The sequence below is a fragment of the Taudactylus pleione genome, unplaced genomic scaffold (genome assembly GCF_031769625.1).
Source record: "Taudactylus pleione unplaced genomic scaffold, aTauple2 ptg000032l, whole genome shotgun sequence".
Taxonomy (NCBI): domain Eukaryota; kingdom Metazoa; phylum Chordata; class Amphibia; order Anura; family Myobatrachidae; genus Taudactylus; species Taudactylus pleione.
Window position 1 is genome coordinate 32,374,654 of NW_028284434.1, and position 26,575 is coordinate 32,401,228.

Genomic DNA, 26,575 nt, shown 5'->3' on the forward strand with positions numbered 1-26,575 from the left:
GTCAATCAGTGCGCTCTGGGTCTGCAAACGCAGTTCCCATCACAATTGCTAGTTCGCGCACGTGCACTGCGATGCATACGCAATTACGAATTAATCCACTGATTGTGCGCATCGTTGCTACTGTGGTCCTTGCTGAATCAGGCCCTATATGCTGAGACAAGCAGGGACCTCTCTACCCTTCTTCTCACAGCTACACCTTATGCAATAACCTCATCTGTACTTGTTCCCTTTTTAAGTGCAATTGCGCGCATACACGTATGTCATTAGGAGAACGGGTCAGTGAGGAGTCACATGACACTTATGATGCTGTGATGCAATCCAATTTGAATGGTTGTTGAAGAGAGTCACGTGGGAATGTATTCCTCTGTGTAGGGATGGCCATCAGTGTGGTTACCATCGATGGCGATATAGCAAGTGGCATGAAGGTTACCAACTATGCAATGGATGATCATCGATGGTTTCACCAACCGATGGTCATCACTGTTCTTTGACTGACTTGCCCATGGGCCAATCAGAAGCTGGGAGCAAGGTTTCGTGGGTGATTATGAATCATCGATGGTTGATGGCAATCCCTACTTCTGTATTTCTGGCTGGTGGAACGCATAATACATGCAGTGGCGGTGACCGAGTGACAGGGGCATCGGAGGTATCAGATCCACAAATGATGAGAGTGGCGGACAAAACTTTTACATTTGGATACTGACCACACGCATGCACGCACGCACGCACACACTGTATGGCAAGGAACTAGTAGTTGTGTGTACTAAAAGGTATTTTAGTGGGTCAAGGGGTGGGGGGGGCTCAAAGCAGGTAGAGTAGTACATACACAGGGCCTGATTCAGAGGCGCTCGCAAAAAGCGAGCGCTTGCTCTTAATCAGGGCGGCCGCTTGTTTTTTTAGTTGTGGCCTCCTGGCCACTCTCATAGCTGTGGGTTACCACCCACAGCTTATGCGAGCGGCCAGGTGATGGTCACAATGGTCAAGACCATCGCGACCATCGGGCTTGCGTCGGGACCCTTGTGGTAGGGTCTCATTGCTGCAAGCCCCAGTGGACTTCCTGCTCTAATAGAGCAGGAAGTCCACCTACTGACATCATGAGTGATGTCAGTAGGGCCACCCACAAACAGCAGGCGTTCCTGCAGGAACGCCTCCATTTGCCCAGCCACCGCCCCGCCCTCCAAAAAGGGCGAACTGTCGATCAACATCAACAGCCGCCCCTTTTGGATGCGAGCGCCGGAGCTAGTGCTTTCTGCGCTTGCTCCGGGGGTCGGGCATGCACAGTGCGTGCACACTGCCTAACAATTGACCTGCTTGCAAGCACATAGCGCTTGCGAGCGGTTCTGAATCAGGCCCACAGTCCCACATTTCCACTGTCGCAAAATTGTTATTGCTGAGTCAACGCTCAGTGGAAAAGGGTCCTGTCACAATCCTGGCTAGTTTTTACCTTTTGAGACTTACCTCTGCCAGCAGCTCCATGGATTTGTGTTTGTAATTCCACTGGGAGATCTTCTCTGACTGAATCATGCTGGCTGTGACAACCCTGTGTGTGCAGACTGCTCTCCTCCCCACACTGATTATCACCCGGACTCTGCCCTGTCTGTGAGCATTGCTAGTCTTAATTGGAATCATAGGTGTGGTCCTGTTTCTCAAGGGCTGCAGAGATGATTACCCCCTCTGCATGTTGTGCCTTACTCTGAATGCCACTGCCAGACCACCTGTCTGTATACACCAATTGCTGCCAGACTCTAGGTATATAGATCCTCCTCTAATAGCACTCAGTGCTTGAACATCTCATTACATTCTGTGGTGTACTACTTGTGCTATAGCTGTACCTCTGTGTACCAGTATGTCCCAGGCCGCTCCAAGTAGCTTCCACGCTACCAGCTTCTCCACACGGCTCCCAGGCCGCACCGAGTAGCTTCCACGCTACCATCTCTCACCCACGGCTCCCAGGCCGCACCAAGTAGCTTTTCCACGCTACCATCTCTCACCCACGGCTCCCAGGCCGCACCAAGTAGCTTCCACGCTACCATCTCTCACCCATGGCTCCCAGGCTGCACCAAGTAGCTTCCACGCTACCATCTCTCACCCACGGCTCCCAGGCCGAACCAAGTAGCTTCCATGCTACCATCTCTCACCCACGGCTCCCAGGCCACACCAAGTAGCTTCCACGCTACCATCTCTCACCCACGGCTCCCAGGCCGCACCAAGTAGCTTCCACGCCACCATCTCTCACCTACAGCTCCCAAGCCGCTCCAAGTAGCTTCCATGCTACCAGCTTCTCCCATGGCTATCCAGCCGCTCCACGTAGCCACCCAGCTACCAGCTTCTCCCACGGCTATCCAGCCGCTCCACGTAGCCACCCAGCTACCAGCTTCTCCCACGGCTATCCAGCCGCTCCACGTAGCCACCCAGTGACAGCGTCTACCCACGGCTATCCAGCCGCTCCACGTAGCCACCCAGCTACCAGCGTCTACCCATGGATATCCAGCCGCTCCACGTATCCACCCAGCTACCAGCGTCTACCCACGGCTATCCAGCGGCTCCACGTAGCCATCCAGCTACCAGCATCTACCCACGGCTATCCAGCCGCTCCACGTAGCCACCCAGCTACCAGCGTCTACCCACGGCTATCCAGCCACTCCACGTAGCCACCCAGCTACCAGCGTTTACCCGCGGCTATCCAGCCGCTCCATGTAGCCACCCAGGTACCAGCGTCTACCCATGGCTATCCAGCCGCTCCACGTAGCCACCCAGCTACCAGCTTCTCCCACGGCTATCCAGCCGCTCCATGTAGCCACCCAGCTACCAACGTCTACCCACGGCTTCCCAAGCCACAACAAGTAGCTTCCACTCTACCATCCGTCTGCAAGCCCATCTACTAGTAAACCGACCAGCTCAGTCAGCCTTCCTGCCGGCCCCAGTCCGGTTCCTCCAAGTCCACTCACCTCACGGCTCATTAGCTGCACCAAGTAGCTTCCGTGCTACCATCATTCTGCAAGCTCATCTACTGGTACCCCGACCAGCTCAGTCAGCCTACCTGCCGATCCCAGTCCGGTCCCTCCAAGTTCCTTCTGGTCTCACTCCAACGTTGCTAGTTTCCAGTTCCAGTCACTCATCACCAAAGGCAGTTCTCACTGCTACCCAATTCCTATATTAAAAGCTATTTATGTTCCCCATGGTTCCAGTCCAGCCAGCCTCCAGTGATTCCAGTTCATCATCTGAGACAGCTAACTCACTAACACCAACTGTGACAGGTCCTAGGAAAAAATTACGGGTCGACCCGACATTTCTTTCTGGGTCTCGAGCAAGGTTTTACACGGGTCACGCTCAGTGTAAACGGGTAACCAGGGTCATCCGACCGAGGACCCGTTTATTGCATGGTGATTACCTGGCATTCGGAAGCTGTCTGTGACAGCTGGCATCGGGGAGTGGGAAATTACAGTCTTCCCGAATGGTCGGGACCGTTAAGTTTTTACCCCATCTCTGCTTCATTCGGGGAGGCTGTAATCTCTCCCTCCACAGTGACAGCTGTCACAGACAGGGTCCCGGGCGGACCTCCCGTTGGTGTATGCGGGACAGAACTTTAACCCGGGGAGCCTGTTCTGAGCCTTCTACTGGATGGATTTGGCCGAAAACTTCACAAAGTGGTAACATTGGATCCAAGAAGACATATGGGGTTGAGGTCCCTGACAGACCTCCCGTTGGTGTATGGTGGGCAGAACTTTGAAATGGGATGCTGGGCAAAACTTTGACCCAGGGAGCCTGTTCTGGGCCTTCCACTGGCTGGATTTGGACAAAAACTTCACAAAGGGGTGGCAATTGGTCTGGGATGCCTAATGGAGTGTCTTGGGTCTCAGTCGGATCTTATGGCGGAATGCGCAGGGAAGAGCTTTGACCCAGGGAGCCTGTCCTGGGCCTTCCACTGGATGGATTTGGACGACATCACAGAATAAAAATTAATAACTTGAAGATTTAAACCCAGGTAACGCCAGGTACTTCAGCTAGTTAATCATAAGGCAGGAATAATATATTTACTGTGCTCAACAATTTGCGCAAGGGAGCATTGGCATCCCCCAGAAACAAAAACATATCACCTATAAGGCAATGGTGTCCATGAATACCCAACCATGGAGACCATGAATACATGAGTAGGCACATATCTAACAAGCTAAGGGTTCGATTGCAAGAGCAAATAGTGCAGGTGACAAAGGGCATCAGTGTCTGGTGCCATGACCCAGGGGAAATAATTGAGAGGTAAACCCATTAACTGTTGCGCGAGCAGTTGAGGAGGAATGCAGCAGTTGAATCCAACATAAAAAGATAGCCCTAAACCCTAGTACAAAGGACCTCCCATAAGTAATACATAACAGAAAATCAGAGGAAAATACTGGACGGAGAGGCTAAGGAAGCTGCATGAAGAAGACCCATGGAGAAAGAAAGGAGGGAATTGGGCTGCCAAGTAGACCCCACACTGCACAATGCACAAAATAAGAACATAAAAAGAAAAATGTTGTACATAAATAAATTTAATGAACTATGTTACTCATCCCACACCCTCCCCAGCACACGAAAAAGGTGATATATAGCAGAGCCAGGAGCCCCAGGACCACCAAACTATATACCTGCCCAAAAACATGTAAAAAAATATAATAAAGTACATAATGCAAAAAAGACCGTCATTGATCACCAGGAGGACCGGCAACAGGAGGTCTCTCTAGCCAGGCAGTAGCTTCCACAGGAGAATTGAAGAAATGTGTCCCACCATCCGCCACCACTCACAGTTGAGCCAGGAATAGCATGGAATATGGTTGCTGCAAGTCCCACAGTCTCCACTTGACCTGTGGAAGGTGGGAGCGAGACTTTTGAACATCCAGGGCAAAGTCCGGGAAGACAGACACAGTGTGGTTCTCAAATTTCAAAGGACCTGGACCTCTCACCAGATGCAGGATAGTGTCCCGGTCTCTATAATGAAGAAGCTTGGAAATGAACGTGCGCATGGGAGCACCAGGTGGAGGAGCTTGCACACGTTCAACGGCAAAATGTGCAGATAAGACATCTTTGCTGAAAGTTGTTAACAGCCAAGTCTCAAGGAAGTTTTCAGGGCGGGAGCCCTCAAGGCAGCACTCCAGGTCAGACATATTGTGCTTGTAGAAAGCCATCTGCTCCTTAACAGCAGCCAAATCACTTTGCATAAGACAAACAGCATATTCTAGATCAGAAATCCTGTGCTCAGCCACTCCCAGCCACTCCAACCCTCTCCCGCATCTTCTGGTGATCATGTCGGATCAGTGAAAGACCTACCTGGACCATTAACTATTTTATCAGTGACCCTCTTCTCAGACAAAAGGGAATCATCCGCCATATCCTCTTGCGAGGACCCAGATTGAGCACCCTCCAGGAGGGAAACCACAGAAGACTTGCAGGCAAATTTTTACAGACAACTGGCCGCCAATGCAGCTTGACCCATTTTACCCATGACAGGCAAGTGGCCAAGTGAAGGTATGCACAAAGTCCCACAGAGGTAAGCATCAATGTAGCAAAGTTCAGGGAGGGAACAGAATACAGGCAAGCACTGTGCAGAGGCAGGGGAGACAGGGAGACCCAGGACCCAGGACAAGTGGGTGATACAAAAGGCATTTACTGATCTAAGAACCGCTGAGGGGTTGATGGCAGTCACACCGCAGCCAGGCACAGAGATAGGCAGGTCCAGCCGCCGGAAACGAATACTATAGCTGGATTTATGAAGGCAAGCAGGGAATTGCCAACCTACTCCATACTACTCTAGGCCATACCCTCTTCTTAAAACATCTTTAACCAAGAAAATTATGATTGCAGAGAATAATAGCTTGCATTAAGCTACACAGTGAATTCAAACACAATGAACATGTATTGATATGTATACAGTATATGTGAGTGTTATTCATAGTTCTTTTAGGTTTAGTGGCTCTTTGGCTCTTTAAAGCTTTCAGCAGTGATATAACAGATGGGTCTATCTTACCCAAACTGTCCTGATTTAGAGAGGACATCCCGATTTGATATCTGTCCTATCATCGAGAATGTCGTAACCTTTGCCCCAATAGTCAGGGGGGGATAGGAACCATTCATGACCGCTCTACATAGCAAGTGTAATGTCCCGCTCCTCTGGATCAGATTACCAGTGTTCATGTGGCATCCTGGCCTGTCCTGTGGTCCTCTGTGCATACCATGTCTCCTGGATATCAATGTGCTCCTGCTTTGCCTCTGTTTTCAGTTTGGCTGTGTGACTAGACCCAGCTCAGTATGGGCGCAGCCATCTTGACTCTCATCATGTGATCACTCCTGCATCTATCCAGATCATGCATTACTCGACATGATCACTGCAGCCTATCAGCACCCAGGACAGACTCTAACCTTACCCTACCTGTTTACCAGCATCTTGCCCATACTTGCCTACTCTCCCGAAATGATCGTGAGCCTCCCGAAAATCGGGTGTTGCTCCTGGCCCCCCCCCCTACAAAACCCGCCGGCAGCTGATGACGCAATTTGCACTGAATAGCGTCATTGTGGCCCTTCCCCTGGCAACACAATGCCGGTAATCTTGGCATTGTGTAGTGGGATGGTGCCGTGATGACGCAATCGTGCAGACACACCCCCCCGTTCTTAAAATAGTGTCACCCCCCCCCCAACTGTGCCAAGCTGGCTGCCTCTCCCAGAAAAAGCAGCCAGAATGTCAGCAAGCCTGATCTTGCCAGATCAACAAGTCATATTCATGAATTCCTGGTTCCTATGATCCATGTGATTTAGGGACTGATTCACTGCGGATCGCAACAGCAGAGGTCAGACCTTACACAGAAATTGCTAACCTTCCGTTACGTAGTGAGTACTCAGGCTACGTATGCCATCGCAGTGGATAATTTATGCATGCCCCTGCAATGGCGCTTGAACGCACTGGCACGCCTGCGTTTCACCGACCACCCCCCCGGCACCTCCCACAAATAGCACTTCCAGTCAATCACACCGCGATGGGTCTGCATAGTCACTGCGATTGCAGTCCCGATCACAGTGGTCGGTTCGCGCACTGCAATGTATACGCATGCGCAGAATGCAACAATCGGCCAATAGCATGCGTAATCACAGTTGCGATCCCACCTGAATCAGGCCCTTAGTACCTAGGTATCAGTTCTGCTGTTACCTTAATCTCCTCTAGAAGATGTAATTAGTCTTAATTATATCTGTGTTACTACTAGTTAGGATTACATTCCACAGATCTGGTCTGGTGTCTACATTATTGAGCTTCAGTGAGTCTACAGCCTTGGCCAAAAGTTTTGAGAATGACACAAGTATTGGTTTTCACAAAGTCTGCTGCTTCAGTTTTTATGATGGCAATTTGCATATACTCCAGAATGTCATGAAGAGTGATCAGACGAATTGCAATTAATTGCAAAGTCCCTCTTTGCCATGACAATGAACTTAGGCCCTGATTCAGACCCGCTCGCTCGATCAATGTCGACAGCCACCCCGTTTGTAGCGAGCCCCGGAACGAGTGAATTTCTCACTCGCTCCTGGGCTCACGCACACGCAGTGCGCACGCCGCGCGTGCACACTGCCCGGCCCTCGACCCACTTGCGAGCGCTATGTGCTTGCAAGCAGGTCTGAATCAGGCCCTTAATCCCAAAAACAACATTTCCACTGCATTTCAGACCTGCCACAAGAGGACCAGCTGACATCATGTCAGTGATTCTCTCGTTAACACAGGTGGGGTGTTGATAAGGACAAGGCTGGAGATCACTCTGTCATGCTGATTGAGTTAGAATAACAGACTGGAAGCTTTAAAAGGAGGGTGGAGCTTGAAATCATTTCTCTTCCTCAGTTTACCGTGGTTACAAGCAAGGAAACACGTGCAGTCACCATTGCTGTGCACAAAAAGGGCTTCACAGACAAGGATATTGCTGTTAGTAAGATTGCACCTAAATCAACCATTTATCGGATCATCAAGAACTTCAAGGAGAGAGGTTCAATAGTTGTGAAGAAGGCTTCAGGGCGCCCAAGAACGTCTAGCAAGCGCCAGGACCGTCTCCTAAAATTGATTCAGCTGTGGGATAGGGGCACCACCAGTGCAGAGCTTGCTCAGGAATGGCAGCAGGCAGGTGTGAGTGCATCTTCACGCACATGGAGGCGAAGACTTTTGGAGGAATGCCTGGTGTCAAGAAGGGCTGCAAAGAAGCCACTTCTCTCCAGGAAAAACATCAGGGACAGACTGATATTCTGCAAAAGGTACAGGGATTGGACTGCTGAAGACTGAGGTATAGTTATTTTCTCTGATGAATCCCCTTTCAGATTGTTTGGGGCATCTGGAAAAACACGTGTCCAGAGAAGGAAAGGGGAGCGCTACCATCAGTCCTGTGTCATGCCAACAGTAAAGCATCCTGAGACCATTCATGTGTGGGGTTGCTTCTCAGCCAAGGGAGTGGACTCACTCACAATGTTGCCTAAGGACACAGCCATGAATAAAGAATGGTACCAAAACATCCTCCAAGAGCAACTTCTCCCAACCATCCAAGAACAGTTTGGTGACGAACAATGCCTTTTCCAGCGTGATGAAGCACCTTGCCATAAGGCAAAATGATAACTAAGTGGCTCCAAGGAACAAAACATCGAAATTTTGGGTCCATGGCCAGAAAACTTCTCAGACCTTAGGGCCTGATTCAGAGCCGGACGCTCTGACCAGAGCGCTCGCTCTGAATCAGGGCCCTCCTCCATGAAAATGGAGCGTCCTCCTGGACGCTCGTATAGCTGTGGGTGACCACCCACAGCTATAGCGAGTGTCCATGATGATGGTCGCGATGGTCAAAGACTATCGCGACCATCGGGCTTGCGACGAGACCCTGCGGTAGGGCTCGCTTCCGCAAGCCCAGGAGTGATTTTGGCTCTATCAGAGCCAAAAGCACTCCCACTGACATCACTAGTGATGTCAGTGGGGCCGGCTTCAGACGGTAGGCATTCCCATGGGAACGCCTCCGTCTGGCAGCCACGCCCCTGGCACGTCCACCAAAGGGGGCGTGCTATCAATCAACATCGACAGCACGCCCCCTTTGGTGCGAGACCCGGAGCGACAGCTTGGCTGTCGCAGTCCGGGTCTCGCGCATGCGCACGACGGAGCTCCCTCCGTCGTGCGCATGCGCAGTGGGGCAACATCGACCCGTTTGCGAGCGTCCCTTAATCCCCTTGAGAACTTGTGGTCAATCCTCAAGAGGCGAGTGGACAAACAAAAACCCACAAATTCTGCCCAACTCCAAGCATTGATTAGGCAAGAATGGGCGGCCATCGGTCAGTATGTGACCCAGAAGTTGATTGACAGCATGCCAGGGCGAATTGCAGAGGTCTTGAAAAAGAAGGGTCAACACTGCAAATACTGACTCTTTGCATAAACTTAATGTAATTGTCAATAAAAGCCTTTGACACTTATGAAGTACTTGTAATTTTACTTCAGTATACCATAGTAACATCTGACAAAAAGGTCTAAAAACTCTTAGTCGCAAACTTTGTGAAAACCAATACTTGTGTCATTCTCAAAACTTGGCCATGGCTGTACTAACTGCTGTCCACTTAAGAAGCTAGCTAATCACTCAGCATGTTGCCTTCTGCAATAGACTCTTAGGGCTCTATTTATTAACATTATTTTTACTAAAATAAAGTGAAAAAGGGTGTTTTCACACCCTTTTCACATTATTTTAGTTTCACCTGTAGTTATTACAGGGCAATTGGAGTAGAATTAGTAAAATTCTACTCCAACCCCCAGTATCACTTATTTTTAGTAAAGCAGATCGCATTTCCCATAATTGTAATGGGAAATGTGATCTGTGTGCAAGTTACTAAAAATAAATTGTAAAAAAATACCGGGGGAAGCCCTGTGATAATAACGCCACGTGGAGGTGGCGTTATCCAGGGTCTCCCCCGGTTACCGGGCTCCCACTCTGCTCTAACGGGGAGAGCAGAGGCGGGAGCCGGTACCAGTAATCAGCTATGTGGTCTAAGTAGACCGCAAGCTGATAACTGTAAAAAAAAGAAAAAAAAATTAAACATTTTTTTTTTCCTTACCTGAATCCAGGGACCGGTGATCGGGTCTCCGGTGATGGCTCCTCTCCGGTCAGCTGGTCTCCCACAGTGCACTGGGGCCCGGTCATCAGGTGATCGGGTCCCAGTGCAGTATGGGAGATCACCTGATCGGGAAGCCCGGAGAAGATCACCGGAGGCCAGGAGGTGCAGGTAAGTGTAATGAAGGGAGGGGGGGTCGCGGGGTCCGCGATCGCGGGGGGCGGGGCTTAGCACCGGGGGCGGGGCTTAGCGTCGGTGGGGGGGTAGTAGCGACGGTGGGTCGGCGCATGCGCGGGCTCTTAGTCGCGGTATTTTTTCCAAAAATACCGCGACTAGAGTGCGGATGGGATCCGCAGGGACAGAGCTTTATCGCAAGCTCTGTCCCTGCAAGGGATTTATAGTAAATCCCTGTGATATTGCCTGAATTCGCAATGCGAATTCACTCGGTAATATCACACTACAATCCGCATTCAATATGCGGATTGTAGTAAATAGAGCCCTTAGGGGTATATTTACTAAATTGAGAGTTTTTAGAAGTGGAGATGTTGCCCATAGCAACCATTTCTACTTAAAATTTAACTAGCACCTTCTAGAAGATAATAGCTAGAATCTGATTGGTTGCTATGGGCAACATCTCCACTTCTAAAAAATCTGACTTTAGTAAATTTACCCCTGGTTAATCCTGCTTCCAGCTCAGACCTGCTCTGCAGATTAATAGAGGTGAACCTTGTGGTTCCCATCATAGAATATAATGTAGCGGTTCCCACCATCGACTTCAATGGCGCTTTCCCACCATTGAAATCTATGGGGGAAAGTTTCACAGACAGCCTGCCCGCTGATTGGCTGCTGGCTCCTCTAATGACAGGAGTTACCTGGGTCCCACTCGTTCTCGCAGAGTATGTGTATGTGTTAATACATACAATTCCTTGTGCCGCCTTGGTTCGGGCGTCCCTTTTTCTTTTAACCCTTTGGATGCCTACTTGGACTGAAGAGGATGTGATCTACACTAGGAAAAGGTGAGTATGGAATTTTTTGTTACAGTTGTCGTGGATGCTACATGGACATGAGGATGTGAATGTCTACAGGAATTGTAGGTGAGTATGTGTGAGTGTGAATGAGTGAGTACATGTGAAATAAAACCTTTGGTGTCCCTGTCTTGTCTCATCGATTTTTTTACATAATCAACACAGCACCCACCGCCCAGAGGTGCTGGGGATAGCCCCGGGCTATCATCCCTGGCCTGGGGTGCCCTGGAGAGGGGGAACACCTTTATTGGGGGTCCCCACCTCCTCACCTCCTCAGGGATCCCCAGCCTGGGCTAACTAGCAGTCAGGTTGTGAATGCTTTGTCCAGGGGACCCGGTGAAAGGGTCACACAGCTGTGGCATTACAACCCTGCTAGAAAGAGTCTGGTGCTGTTTGTGGAAAATACAGGGGACCCCTAATTTTGTCCACTGTATTTCCACAACCAGGACTGGCTCAGTAAGCCCGGTGCTGGTTGATGAAAATACAGGGGATCCCTGTGGTTTTCCCCCTGTATTTTCACAATCAGGACTGGCTTTGAAAAGCCCTGTACTGGTTGTGCTTTTAAGGGGGTGGAACCCACATAATTTATTTTTTCTAGTTTTAACATTTTACTATTTTTTTAACACAGAAGAATCTCATGGATCTCATGGATCTGTGCATGTTTCTGTGTAACTCGGATCTGCTCCGGGTATACTCGCTAGCCTGAAGCAGGTCTATTTTTTTTACGAGTTTTAGGTCAGTAATAGTGTGCGCGTTAAAAACTTGCACTCTGTTACATTGGCAGAGTTGTATCCTCACAATGACAAAACATCTGGATGCGAGTTGTACCATTGTGAGTTGCGGGGGTGTGAGAAACATGCGAGTTTGCATGTTCTCGCACCCTAATACATAGGGTTCTTAAAATGTTCTTAAAATGTATATACAGTAGCTCTATACTAGCACATTTTCAAAACTCGGACCCTATTACACTTAGCCTCTTCTCTGCAGCACTACAGCTCCCAGCAATACCAGTCCCAGCCTGGTTAATCTTGTTTCCAGTTCTGATCTGCTCTGCAGCACTGAGGCTCCCAGGAATACCAGTCCAAGCCTGGTTAAAGCCTGCTCCCAATTCTGACCTGCTCTTCAGCACTACTGTTACCAGAAATACCCATCCTAGTCTAGTTTATCCTGCTTCCAGCATTGACCTGCGCTGCAGCACTACTGTTGCCAGCAACACCAGTTTCTGTTTGGTCATTTCAGTCATCTGTTCTAATCTTCCCAGCAGCACTACTAAGCCCAGCTCCAATGTTAAGCATCACCGGTCCCAGCCCGGTCAGAGGCATTACCGGTCCCAGCCCGGTCAGAGGCATTACCGGTCCCAGCATGGTTAGACGCATTATAGGTCCCAGTCTGGTCATAGGCATTACCGGTCCCAGCCGGGCATCCGAGCTTAGCCAGTCCTAGCCCAGAATCCGAGCTTAGTCAGTCCAAGCATGGCATCCAAACCTAGCCGGTTCCAGCCTGGCATCTAAGCCTAGCCAGTCCCAGCCCGACATCAAAGCCTAGCCGGTCCCAGCCCGACATCCAGTATACTAGTTCCAGTCCAGTCATCTCCCAGTTCCTGTCCAGCTTTAGTATCAGTCCCAGTCCAGTCATCTCTAATTTCCAGTCCTGCTCCAATACAGGTTCCAATCTAGTCATCTGCCGGTTCCAGTCTGGCTTCAGTACCAGTCCCTGTGCCCACACAAGCGAAACCCGATTCCTGACAGTAAGTAATGGTGAACACCTGCCACTAATGGACATGTCACTGCATGTAAGCTTTTAGAGGCAGTTAGAAGGACTATAGTATATGTATTGAACAGGGGCGTATCGTGAGAGGAGGGGGCCCGTGTGCAGTCTTTGTCACGGGCCCCCTCTCAGTCCAGCGGCCGGCAGCTCACTGAACGCTGCACCGCACTGATAGACTCTGGGCACTAGAGTGCCCAGAGTCTACAGCGCATGCGCAGGTCAACGAGAAACTGGCCGCAGCGACCATTTTCCCTGTACTGCGCATGCACAACATGACAGGAAAATGCCTGCGTGCCCATTTTCTAGGTATTTTTATAGCGCTGACACCGGCGTCGACGTGGGACTCTGGAGAGGTAAGTATAATATGGGTGCAAGGTGACATATTTGTACATCTATATCTCTGATTGTGAGAGACTTTTGTTCTATTATAAACGAACATTTAAGGTTCCTAACACACTAAACATTATAATAGTATGAATGTAAAAGTTATCCTGATAAAAACAATTGTTAATAAATATTAATACCACTCGTGATTCAATGTTTTCTACATGGAGTATTTTAGTGTGATATGTGTTGATATAAAATATTTATTTTTATTAAAAGCCTTGTTTTGGATATTAATTCTCAGTCAAATAATACTATAATATATCTATAATTATATTTATACAATTTTTCACACCGGTAGCGCAGTCCAATACATATTATATTTGTGAGCTTTCCTGTTTTGGGGTCAGCTGGTATAGACCCATTGGTCTTGCAGCAACACAGGTAGTCACACCAAGGGCAAAGATAGTAGTTCTTAGGTTGTAACATACTATACTTAGTTCAATTTTCCAGTTAGATGGACTAGGCACACCCTGGAGTGGTGATGCTTCCATTATATCAAGTCCATGGCCCCTTTCATGCATGTGCCAAGCTACTACCGGATTGGGAAGTTGGCAGGTATAGTACATACAGACCCCCATTCACAGGTTGATGTTATGAAAACAGTTTTACTGTATCTGTTTAAAAGTTCTATTTTTTGTTTGTCTTACGTTGTTTATTGTATTTCTCTGTTTACTTTTGTCTCTAGTACTACAATGTTTTTAGGATACTGAGATACTTCTTGAAAACACCCCACATCGTTATGAAGAAAGTTGAACAGCTAAATGAAATTTTGAGAGTACTGTTCAAAGAAGCAAGAGAAGCTAAATGTGACGAGTCTTTCAGGACTTATGGTGAAGCCTTCATACAGAAAGCTGAAAGGGTAACAGCCAGTGGCAGAACTAATGGCAGAGGTGCCCTTGTGTGTGTCTGTGTGACAGGGGTTGCTGCCCTGCCCTCCCAGACAAGAATGGGGGCCAGCACATGCACAGGGACGTCCAAAACGGGCATTTACTACGTATACTCTGGTTCCACCACGTATGTTCAGGACAAACTTAGTAAAACAATGAAAAATAGTAGCTTAGTACTCTAGGGGCCTGATACTGAATCAGACAGGGCCACGGCTTTTGCTGCAATTGCGGTTGTGTCATGTGTTGCAGTTGTATCTGCGTCTTATGCTAATGCCGCGGACAATTTTCTCATTACTAAGGGGTATATTTACTAAAGTGAGAGTTTTTACAAGTGGAGATGTTGCCCATAGCAACCAATCAGATTCTAGCTATTATCTTCTAGAAGGTGCTAGATAAATGTTAATTAGAAATGGAATCTGATTTGTTGCTATGAGCAACATCTCCACTTCTAAAAATCTGTACTTTAGTAAATATTCCCCTAAGACACCCACTTGCAACTTCATGAGAAGAAGCAGTTCCGTCTTGGAGCATTTTTAGTTTAGACGCCACCATCGGACACACCATCGAAACTTGCACCAGCTCTATGGCAGGTCTTTGGACGCAGCTGCTTTCAGCGTCACGCTCACATCTGCCTAACCCTAACCGTCCCTTAACCGCAGCCTAACCCTCCTCTCCCACGGCCTAACCCACACCCCCACTCCCGCAGCCTATCCCTAACCCACCTTTCCCGCAACCTAACGATCCCCTCTCGCAGCCTAACCCTAACTGTCCCCCCCGCAGCCTAACCCTAACTCTCTCCCCGCAGACTGACCGTAACCCTCCCCTTAGTGCCTAACACACCCTCACCCACAGCCTAACCCTCCCCTCCCACAGCCTTACCCGAACCCCCATTACCGCAGCCTAACTCTAACCCAAGCCTCTAACCCCAAGCGACTTTTTAATACATTTAAATCACTTCTTACCCCTCCAGCACCCAACCCACCTGCTACTATCAGTGCACAAGATCTTGCTTCCTATTTCAAAAACAAGATTGATAATATCCAAAATGAAATGGTATGCACTTCCTCAGCCAGGGTCTTGTTCAATTCCCTACCTGAACCCAGTGGCACATTCTCATCATTTGACCCCACTAATGAAGATGAAGTAGCTACACTCTTCTCATCCTCCTACTCTACTATCTCTCCTCTTGATCCTATACCCTCACAAATCAGTAAAGCTCTGTCTCCTGTGCTCATTCCACACTTAACTAAAATCTGCAATCTCTCTTTCTCTACTGGTATCTTTCCATCACTGTTCAAGCATGCAGTGATCACTCCCATTTTGAAAAAACAAAATTCTGACCCTAATTGTCTCTCAAATTACCGTCCTATCTCCCAGCTACCTTGCCTCTCCAAGCTACTGGAGCGACTTGCCTACACTCGCCTCACACACTTTCTTAACACCCACAACTTATTGGATCCACTTCAGTCAGGCTTTCATTCCCAACACTCCACTGAGACAGCACTGGCTAAGGTAGTAAATGTTCTGGTCAATGCCAAGGCTAAAGGCCATTATTCACTTCTAATTTTTCTAGATCTCTCAGCTGCCTTTGACACTGTTGACCACTCTCTTCTCATACAAACACTACAATCCCTAGGTCTTCAAGACACAGCCCTTTCTTGGTTCTCATCTTACCTATCTAATCGCTCTTTCACTGTTCGCTTTTCTGATTCTACCTCCACTTCGCTACCTCTATCAGTTGGAGTACCACAAGGTTCAGTATTAGGTCCTCTGCTTTTCTCAATATATACCACCTCTCTTGGCAAACTAATCCGCTCTTTTGGTTTTCAGTATCATCTGTACGCGAACGATACTCAAATTTACCTATCCTCCCCAGATTTGTCACCATCTATGCTGGTCCTTGTCACTGAATGTCTCTCTGCCATTTCATCTTGGATGTCATCTCACCACCTCAAACTTAATATATCCAAAACAGAATTAATTATATTTCCACCAGCCAATAGCAGTTACCAACCTGATATCTCTATTACTGTTGACAACTCGACAATCTACCCCACCCCACAAGCTCGCTGCCTAGGTGTGATCCTTGACTCTGAACTGTCTTTTGTTCCCCACATTCAATCTGTCTCTAAATCCTGTTACATACATCTAAGAAACATAGCCAAAATTCGACCATATCTTACGCAAGACACTGCAAAAACTCTTATACACGCACTCATAATTTCCCGCATTGACTATTGCAATAGTCTCCTTATTGGTCTTTCCAAAAACAGGCTCTCCCCACTACAATCCATTTTGAATGCAGCTGCGACGTTGATCTTTTTCACCAAACGTTCAGTGTCTGCTGATCCACTCTGTCAGTCCCTCCATTGGCTGCCGGTCTTCTACCGTATTCAATTTAAAATACTTACACTCACACATAAAACTATTAACCAAACCACACCAACATACATCTCTTCACTTATCTCAAAATATCTTCCAACCCGACATCTCCATTCTGCACAAGATTTGCGTCTCTCATCCCCGCGCATTACTTGTTCCCATGCACGGTTACAGGACTTTTTTCGGGCTGCACCCACCCTGTGGAATGCCCTCCCACGCACAATAAGACTTTCCACTAGTTTTCAAACATTCAAGCGTTCTCTGAAAACTCACCTCTTTAGACAAGCTTATCAGATTCCAGAACCGCCCACCTAACCTTTTATAGCTCCCTATCTAACTCTCTTCTTATAGTAAACACCTATCACATCTTCTCTTTCTTCAATTGAACATCCTCCTAACCCCAGGCCAACTTTCCAGTGTGATTGGATTATACAGCCCCTCTCCTTGTGTATCAACACCTATTTCCCTATAGATTGTAAGCTTGCGAGCAGGGCCCTCTTACCCTTATGTATGTCATGTATGTATGTCTTTTACAACCCAGTATAATGTTAATCTTAATTAAAATTGTAAAGTGCAACGGAATTTGCTGCGCTATATAAGAAACTGTTAATAAATAATAAATAAATAAACCCTCCACTCCCGCAGCCTAATCCTAACACCCCCCCACCCACAGTTTACCCACCCACAGCCTAACCCTAACTCTCTCCCTAGTGCTTAACCCTAATACTCACCGTTGGGATCGCTGTCGAATCCTGACTGCTGTCGGAATTACGGCACTGGGATTCTGACCGCCAGCCAGGGCCGTAGCTAGGGTAATGCGGCCGGTGCCATGGCACAGGGCACCACAGGTCAGGGGGCGCTGTTTGGGCATGTCAAATTTCTGTTTATTATCATTCTCACTTGAAGCTTCCTCTTATTTCATCCCCAGCATCTCCTGGCCTCCCCTATCTCTTCCCTGGCCCTTCCCCATAAGGTCATTCCCCTTTTTTGGGTGTATTATGTCCCTTTGAACTATGAGGGGGTGACAATGTTCTTTCTGGCACAGGCCACCAAAAAGTCTAGTTACGGCTTTGCCGCCAGCATTGTGTGCGCCGGGATTCTTGCTTCATCCCTTATTACGAGTGGGTAGATTATTACTTAATAAACAGTAGTTTATATCACCTGAAAGGGTTGTAATTTGCATTTCAAGGCCAATCATGTGCAAACCACATGGTGAGCAGTGATGTAACCAGGCTATGATCCATATCACCTCTCCATTTAATCATGGCCATGTCTGCAATTCATCAGGCAGTTTGACCTTTGATCTTGAGAAATGAATATTGTTCCCATGGAAAACAGGACAGTTGGGGCCATTCTAGTTAGAAGATCTCAGATAAGGCTCTTGCCTTATAAATTGTAGTAATATGGCCTCTATTCTCATTTGCTATATTAAGGATCACCAGAAGATCTAATGAATCCCAGTACAGGAGAGAGTGCGGGCAAGCGGGTGGAGGGATTAGCTATAACCCATTGTGCATACCAGAGCCCTCCTAATTTGCTGCACAGCTGCAGATGGTGTGGCCACCATATCTTGGGGCTTGACTGCACTTCCCCAGCATGTACAGGCTCCAGCCGTGCTTCCAGACAGGTCTAGGTCTGAGTAATTTATATCCGCTTACCCAAGCCCTCAGTGCCCTGGCTGCACATGGTCCCGACTCCCAAGCTACAACCTTTTATTATTTTTCCTGAGGGACAGTTCCCAGTTTTAATATTGTCACACAGTACAGTGTAACTTTATGCACAGATGCAGTTTTCCATTTTTTAGGAACTGGGCTTTATAAATCTGCTACCTGATGTCATGCTGTAGCCTGGGTGTTTTCTCTCTCTCCAGTGGCCTATCTATAATGGGTGCAGGGTGTGTGGTGCACACGGGCCCCTGGCTCCAGGGGGGGCCACAACACACACCCTGCACCCATATTTCTAATATTTACCTCTCCGAAGTCCCGCATCAGCTGTAGCAGCCCTGCACAAAATGCCTGGAAAATTGGCTGCTGATAGGTAAGAAGGAGCAGGGGGGGGGAGCGGCATCGGACCGGGCCCCTCCAACAAGCCTGGGCCAGGTTGATTAGTACCTGATCCCTCCCCCCCTTCGGCGCCTCTGGAGATCCATGTGACTTCAGTTGGATCTCGTGCACAAGGGTTAGGGATGGGGAAAATGTGTGATGATGATATTGATGCCTGCTTTCATTCAGAGGATGGTAGGGGGTAGTGCGGTCACATAGATGCAGCCAACTTTCAATACAGGCAGAAATCTGCATTTATTTATAAACACGGAAAGCGGCCACAACAGCAGTAATTCTGCATCTGGTCCTCTATGTATAAATAATGTCTTATGGGATGTAGTCATTATCCAGTCCCGGCGCTGGCATCCCGACAGTAAGGAGCGGGGTTATGGGGAGTGTTAGGGTTAGGAGTAGGTGCTAAGGGGAAGGTTAGGTTTAGGCAGTGGGGAGGGAAGATTAGGGAGAGAGGGAGGGTTAGGATACTTATCAATCCGGGATTCTGACCGCCGAATCCCGAGCGCCGCCATCCCGTACCCAACCCGTTTCTTGTAACATGTTTAATAATTTAAATTGATAACATAACTATATGTCAATTGTTTCCAAGGAAAAACTAACAGATGAAAAAGAGAAAATCTTCACAGAAAAGAACTTGCTGGCTTCCACATTTGACCTCATGCTTGGTGGCACAGAAACCACTTCCACCACGTTGCAGTGGGGCATTTTGCTCATGATGAAATATCCCAACATACAAAGTAAGGATGCTGAGACTCTGTCACCTTCTGCTTCTGTGATTCAAAGGGATTGATGCAGAGTTAGCTGGCAATCTGGAGCGGTTTACGAGATGTAGACATGAAAATAGTATATATTCCGCCCGTATCCAGGTGTGAGGCACTGACAGCTTCGGACTGGAGCATGACGGGCCCATGCTTAAAGGGTGTGACCAGCTATTATAGAGGCCATGGCAAACCATCACTTGATAGGCAGGAACATTGATCTTGGTGTAGTTTCCATTGAAAGTAAGAAAGGTTTATCCATGGACTAGGGGTGAGCGGGTTCGGATTTCTGAAATCCGAACCCACCTGAGCCCCCCCGATCCGAGGCAGATCTGAGTCAGGCTCGACTTTTCCCGCCTGACTCGGATCTGAAATCGAGGCAAAACGTCATCATCCCGCCTTCTGAGTCTCGCGGGTTTTGGATCCTATATAAGGTACCCGTGTCGGCGCCGTTTTCTCACTCGGCTGTGGACAGTGAAGAGGGAGGGTGGGAGTTAGGGCTGGCTGGGCTGTGTAGTGTAGTGTAGTGCAGAGTAGTGTTGTGCTGTGCTGTGCTGCGCTGTGCTGCTGTTGTCCACTACTTCAAAGTCCATAGGGGCTGGCTATGTTGTGCTGTGCTGCTGTTGTTAATAGGGGCTGTGTCCACTACTTCAAAGTCCATAGGGCTGGCTGGACTGTGTTGTGCAGTCAGTTCTCCATAGGGGCTGTGTCCACTCCAAAGTCCTGTGCAGTGTCCCAGTCCTAAAGGGGTGCTGTAGTGTTGTCCAGGGGGTGCTCTGTCCATCAGGGGTGCTCCCCCCAAGTGCTAAAAAAATAATATTTTTTCTGTGTTTGTGAATTGTGTGCGCAGTAGCCGCACGTGCATCAACAAAGTAGTGCCAAGCGTGCGCCTGTGTCATAAGTAAAGGGCCGGCTGGCTTGACCGTTAAAGGGTGCTGTAACCCCCAAAGTACACTCCAAACCAAAAAAAAAATATTTTCTGTGTTTGTGAATTGTGTGCGCAGTAGCCGCACGTGCATCAACAAAGTAGTGCCAAGCGTGCGCCTGTGTCATAGGTAAAGGGCCGGCTGGCTTGACCGTTAAAGGGTGCTGTAACCCCCAAAGTACACTCCAAACCAAAAAAAAAATATTTTCTGTGTTTGTGAATTGTGTGCGCAGTAGCCGCACGTGCATCAACAAAGTAGTGCCAAGCGTGCGCCTGTGTCATAAGTAAAGGGCCGGCTGGCTTGACCGTTAAAGGGTGCTGTAACACCCAAAGTACACTCCAAACCAAAAAAAAAATATTTTCTGTGTTTGAATTGTGTGCGCATTAGCCGCACGTGCATCAACAAAGTAGTGCCAAGCGTGCGCCTGTGTCATAAGTAAAGGGCCGGCTGGCTTGACCGTTAAAGGGTGCTGTAACCCCCAAAGTACACTCCAAACCAAAAAATATATATTTTCTGTGTTTGTGAATTGTGTGCGCAGTAGCCGCACGTGCATCAACAAAGTAGTGCCAAGCGTGCGCCTGTGTCATAAGTAAAGGGCCGGCTGGCTTGACCGCTAAAGGGTGCTGTAACCAACAAAGTATACTCCAAACCAAAAAAAAAATATTTTCTGTGTTTGTGAATTGTGTGCGCAGTAGCCGCACGTGCATCAACAAAGTAGTGCCAAGCGTGCGCCTGTATCATAAGTAAAGGGCCAGCTGGCTTGACCGTTAAAGGGTGCTGTAACCCCCAAAGTACACTCCAGTCCAAACCAAAAAAAAATTATTTTCTGTCTTTGTGAATTGTGTGCGCAGTAGCCGCACGTGCATCAACAAAGGAGCAGCGCCAAGCGTGCGCCTGTGTCCCATAAGTAAAGAGCCGGCTGGCTCATTTCTTAAAAGCTGGTGTAACCCACAAAGTGCACTACTGTCCAGCAAAAATAAAAAAATATTTTCTGTGTTTAGCCGCACGTATATATCAAATCGATATAACATAAATGGAGGACCAAACTTTCTCCGATAAAAATAAAATAGAGAAAGATCAAGAACCACTTCCTCCTAGTGCTGAAGCTGCTGCCACTAGTCATGACATAGACGATAACATGCCATCAACGTCGTCTGCCAAGGCCGATGCCCAATGTCATAATAGAGGGCACATACAATCCCAAATGACAAAGTTCAGGAAAATTACCTTGAAAAAAACATTTAAATCATCTGAAGAGAAACGTAAACTTGCCAATATGCCATTTACGACACGGAGTGGCAAGGAACGGCTAAGGTCGATCCCTAGTATGTTCATGACTAGTGGTTCAGCTTCACATGACGATGGAAGCCCTCCTCCCACTAAAAAAATCAAAAGAGTTAAGCTGGCAAAAGCACAGCGAAGAACTGTGCTTTCTAAGAAGATATCACAAATCCCCAAGGAGAGTCCAAGTGTGGTGGTGGTTGCGATGCCTGACCTTCCCAGCACTGGACGGGAAAAGGTGGCTCTTTCCACCATTTGCACGCCCCCTGCAAGTGCTGAAAGGAGCACCCACAGTCCACTTGCTGATATGCAAATTGAAGATGTCACTGTTGAAGTACAACAGGATGAGGATACTGGTGTAGCTGGCGCTGAGGAGGAAGTTGGCGAGGAGGATTCTAATGGTGATGTGGTTTGTTTAAATCAGGCTCCGGGGGAGACAGTTGCTGTCCGTGGGATGAAAAAGCGGTCATGTCTGGGCAGAAGACCAAACATTCCACCTCTTTGGTCTGGCAATATTTCTATCCAAATCCGGACGACAACTGTCTTGCCATATGTACCTTATGTAAAGGTGGAATAAGTAGGGGTAGGGACGTTAACCACCTAGGAACATCCTCCCTTATACGGCACCTGCAGCGTGTTCATAATAAGTTACTGTCAAGTTCAGAAACTTTGGCTAAGACCGTAAGCAGTCCAGGGACACCTAAATCCCGTTGTCCTGTTGTATCCAAGCGCCTGCAAACCACACCGTCAACTCCCTCCTCGTCAATTTCCTCCTTAGTCAGGATCGGAAGTAGTCCTGCAGGCCATGTCACTGGCATGACTGACTCTCCTATCAGGGATTCCTCCGGAGGATCCTGCATTGCTACGCCTCCTGCTGCTGCTGTTGCTGCTGCTGGGAGACGTTCATCATCCCAGAGAGGACATAGGAACACCACTACTTTTACTAAACAATTGACCCTCCAACAGTCCTTAGCGAGGAGGATGAAGTACGACAGCAGTCATCCTGAAGCAAAACGTATAACTGAGGCCTTGACTGCTATGTTGATGTTAGACGTGCGTCCGGTATCCGCCATTAGTGCAGTGGGATTTAGACAATTGATGGAGGTAGTGTGTCCCCGGTTCCAAATCCCAACTAGATTCCACTTCACTAGGCAGGCGATACCGAGACTGTACAGAAACGTCAGAAAAAGTGTCCTCAGTGTCCTGAAAAATGCCGTTGTACCCAATGTCCACTTAACCACGGACATGTGGACAAGTGGAACAGGGCAGACTAAGGACTATATGACTGTGACAGCCCACTGGGTAGATGTATCACCTTACGCAGCAACAGCAGCAGCGTCACCAGTCGCAGCATCTCAGAAACGCCAGCTCGTTCCAAGGCAGGCTACGCTGTGTATCACCGGTTTCAGTAAGAGGCACACCGCCGACAACCTCTTAGAGAAACTGAGGGAAATCATCGCCCAGTGGCTTACCCCACTTAGACTCTCCTGGGGATTTGTGATATCTGACAACGCCACCAATATTGTGCGGGCATTACATCTGGGCAAATTCCAGCATGTCCCATGTTTTGCTCACACAATAAACTTGGTGGTGCAGAATTTTCTGAAAAGCGACAGGGGCGTGCAGGAGACGCTTTGGGTGGCCCGAAAAATTTCTGGCCACTTTCGCCATTCAGCGACTGCATGCCGAAGACTGGAGCGCCAGCAAACACTCTTGAACCTGCCCCGCCATCACCTGAAGCAAGAGGATGTGACACGGTGGAACTCAACCCTCTATATGCTTCAGAGGATGGAGGAGCAGCAAAAGGCCATTTAAGCCTATACATCCACCTATGACATAGGCAAAGGAGGGGGTATGCACCTGACTCAAGCGCAGTGGAGAATGATTTCCGTGTTGTGCAAGGTTCTCCAGCCCTTCGAATTTGCCACACGTGAAGTCAGTTCAGACACTGCCAGCTTGAGTCAGGTCATTCCCCTCATCAGGCTTTTGCAGAAGCAGCTGGAGAAAGTGAAGGAGGAGCTAAGATGGAGCGATTCCGCTCGGCATGTGGGACTTGTGGATGAAGCCCTTCATTCGCTTTGCCAGGATTCCAGGGTGGTCAATCTGTTGAAATCAGACCACTACATTTTGGCCACCGTGCTCGATCCTAGGTTTAAAGCCTATGTGGTGTCTCTCTTTCCGGCCGACACAAGCCTGCAGAGGTGCAAAGACCTGCTGGTGAACACACTGTCAGCTGAAGTGGAACGTGACACGTCAACAGCTCCTTCTTCATTTTCTCCCGCAACTGGGGCTGCCAGGAAAAAACTTAGGTATCCTAAGCAACCCGCTGGCGGTGATGCAGGGCAGGCAGGACCAAGTTTGGACATCTGGTCCGGACTGAAGGACCTGGCAACAATTTCTGACATGTCTACTGTCACTGCATATGATACTGTCACCATTGACAGAATGGTGGAGGATTACATCGGTGACAGCATCCAAGTAGGCATGTCAGACAGTCCATACCTGTACTGGCAGGAAAAAGAGGCAATTTGGAGGCCCCTGTACAAACTGGCTCTATTTTACCTGAGTTGCCCCCCCTCCAGTGTTTAGTGCAGCCGGGAACCTTGTCAGCGAAAGGCGTAGGAGGTTGCTTCCACAGAATGTGGAGAAGATGATGTTCATCAAAATGAATTATCAGCTCTTCCAGGGAGACCAGCCTCCAGAACATACAGAGGGACCTGTGGTGGTCGATTCAAGTGGGGACGAGTTAATACTTTGTGAGGATGAAGATGTACACACTGAAGAGGGTGAGGAATCGGTGGATGAGGAGGATGAGGATGACATCTTGCCTCCGTAGAGCCAGTTTGTGCAGGGACAGATTAATTGCCAGCTTGTTTTGTGGGGGCCCAAACGAACCAATCATTTCAGCCACAGTTGTGTGGCAGACCCTGGCACTGAAATGATTGGTTTGTTAAAGTGTGCATGTCCTGTTTATACAACATAAGGGTGGGTGGGAGGGCCCAGAGGGCCCAAGGACAATTCCATCTTGCACCTCTTTTTTTTCTTTGCATTATGTACAGTTTGGGGCCTAGTTTTTCATACTGCCATCCAGTCTGCCACTGCAGTATCACGCCTAGATGGGTCACGTGTTTGTACCGCCCACTCGTGTCGCTTAGCATAGTCATCCAGCTACCTCGGTGCAACCTTTTGGACATAAAAACACTATTGTGAGGTGTGAGGTGTTCAGAATAGACTGGAAATGAGTGGAAATTAAGGTTATTGAGGTTAATAGCATAGGAGCAGAAAAACCTACAAATTCTGTGATTTTAGCTGTTTTTATGCTTTTTTTCAAAAAAATACAGATCCAAAACACAAAACCGCAAGCCCAGGAGTGCTTTTGGCTCTCCCCCCAACCACCCACAAATAATACAGCTTTCCCAGTAGCTTGTGCATCTATTCTCAATTGCATTAACGTCATTATTGTATTAAACCTGCAACAGAACTCCTCAGGCAGATGTAGGTGGGAGAATGATGCACATCTGCCTGGGAGCATACACATTCACCCACAAAACTACAGAGGTTTCACTATATATTCTATGGTACTGCAGCTCCTGTTTACATAACTTCTGAAATGGCAGCATTCATACTATAATCAGTATTGTAACTGTTTTTAGTCTGGTCTTTACCTGGTTACATGTTTGGAAATGAGGATAATCAGGATTGTGCCTTCATCACACATTATGCTAAATTTATGAGATATAATGAAAGAGTTAACTTACCATAAGTAACTCATCCACCTAAGACAGATCATGCTGAATAAGTAGAACTTAATTTTATTGTAATTATGCTTCTTTATGCAAAAATCTAAATTTGTTGTCTCTACTATTTTGACAGGTCTAATGGCAATTTTTAACTGTTGGCAACCATTGTAATTTTAGCCTGTGTGTGTGTGTGTGTGTGTGTGTGTGTGTGTGTGTGTGTGTGTGTGTGTGTGTGTGTCTTGAATTTGTGGTTTCTCAATCTGGCCTTATATGACCAAAGAACCCATCTTTATAAAGATTGCTGCATACGCCATGGATAAGCATGACTGTTGGCAATACAAATATTTGGATGCCCGAGCCAGGGGTGTAAGTTCTGACAAGGTGCCTGAAGGCAAGACAGTTATTAGGGCTTCCCCCCACTGCGCACATTCACTCCCAACATCCCATTCTAGAAGCACCCAGATAAACCCCAGCATTCATTGCCAACATCCCAGTAGCATCCAGGCACACACTCCACCGCCCCCCCTCAATTTATTACCAACACCTCAGCAGCACCCAGACACATACCCCCCGCATTCACTAACAACACCCTTCCACCCTATGCATTCACCCAGCAGCACCCAGACACATACCCCCCCGCATTCACTAACAACACTTCAGCAGCACCCATAAACACACTCACCCTCATCCTATGCATTCAGTACCAACACCCCAGCAGCACCCAGACACATAACCCCCCTGCATTCACTAACAACACCCTAGCAGCGCCAAGGCACACACTCCCCTTCCACCCTTTGCATTCACCCAGCAGCACCCAGATACCCCCCCCTCCACCCTTTGCATTCACTACCATCACCCCAGTTGCACCCAGGCACACACTCCCCTTCCACCCTTTGCATTCACCCAGCAGCACCCAGACACACACTCCCCCCCTCCACCCTTTGCATTCACTACCATCACCCCAGTTGCACCCAGGCACACACTCCCCCCCTCCACCCTTTGCATTCACTACCATCACCCCAGTTGCACCCAGGCACACACTCCCCATCCACCCTTTGCATTCACCCAGGCACAACTCCCTGCATTCACTAACAACACTCCAGCAGCACCCATACACACACTCCCCCTCACACTTTGTATTCACTACCATCACCCCAGCCACACACAGACATGCACTCCCCTTCACCCTTTGCATTTACTATCAACACCCCAGCAGCACCCAGACACACACTCCCTCGAACCCTTTGCTTTCAGTACCAACTCCCTAGCAGCACCCAGAAAATCCTCC

The 26,575-nt window shown here is 48.3% G+C and overlaps 1 protein-coding gene across 1 annotated transcript in view; it reads left to right on the top strand.

Annotated features, from left to right (window-relative positions):
• Window positions 1-26,575, top strand: part of LOC148539012 (cytochrome P450 2W1-like) — an 83,710-nt gene that overhangs the window by 40,577 nt on the left and 16,558 nt on the right. Inside the window, exons 5-6 of the mRNA XM_088451869.1 lie at window positions 13,942-14,115; window positions 19,172-19,319. Of these exons, the coding sequence (XP_088307995.1) occupies window positions 13,942-14,115; window positions 19,172-19,319 (322 nt within the window). The remainder of the gene's footprint in view (window positions 1-13,941; window positions 14,116-19,171; window positions 19,320-26,575) is intronic.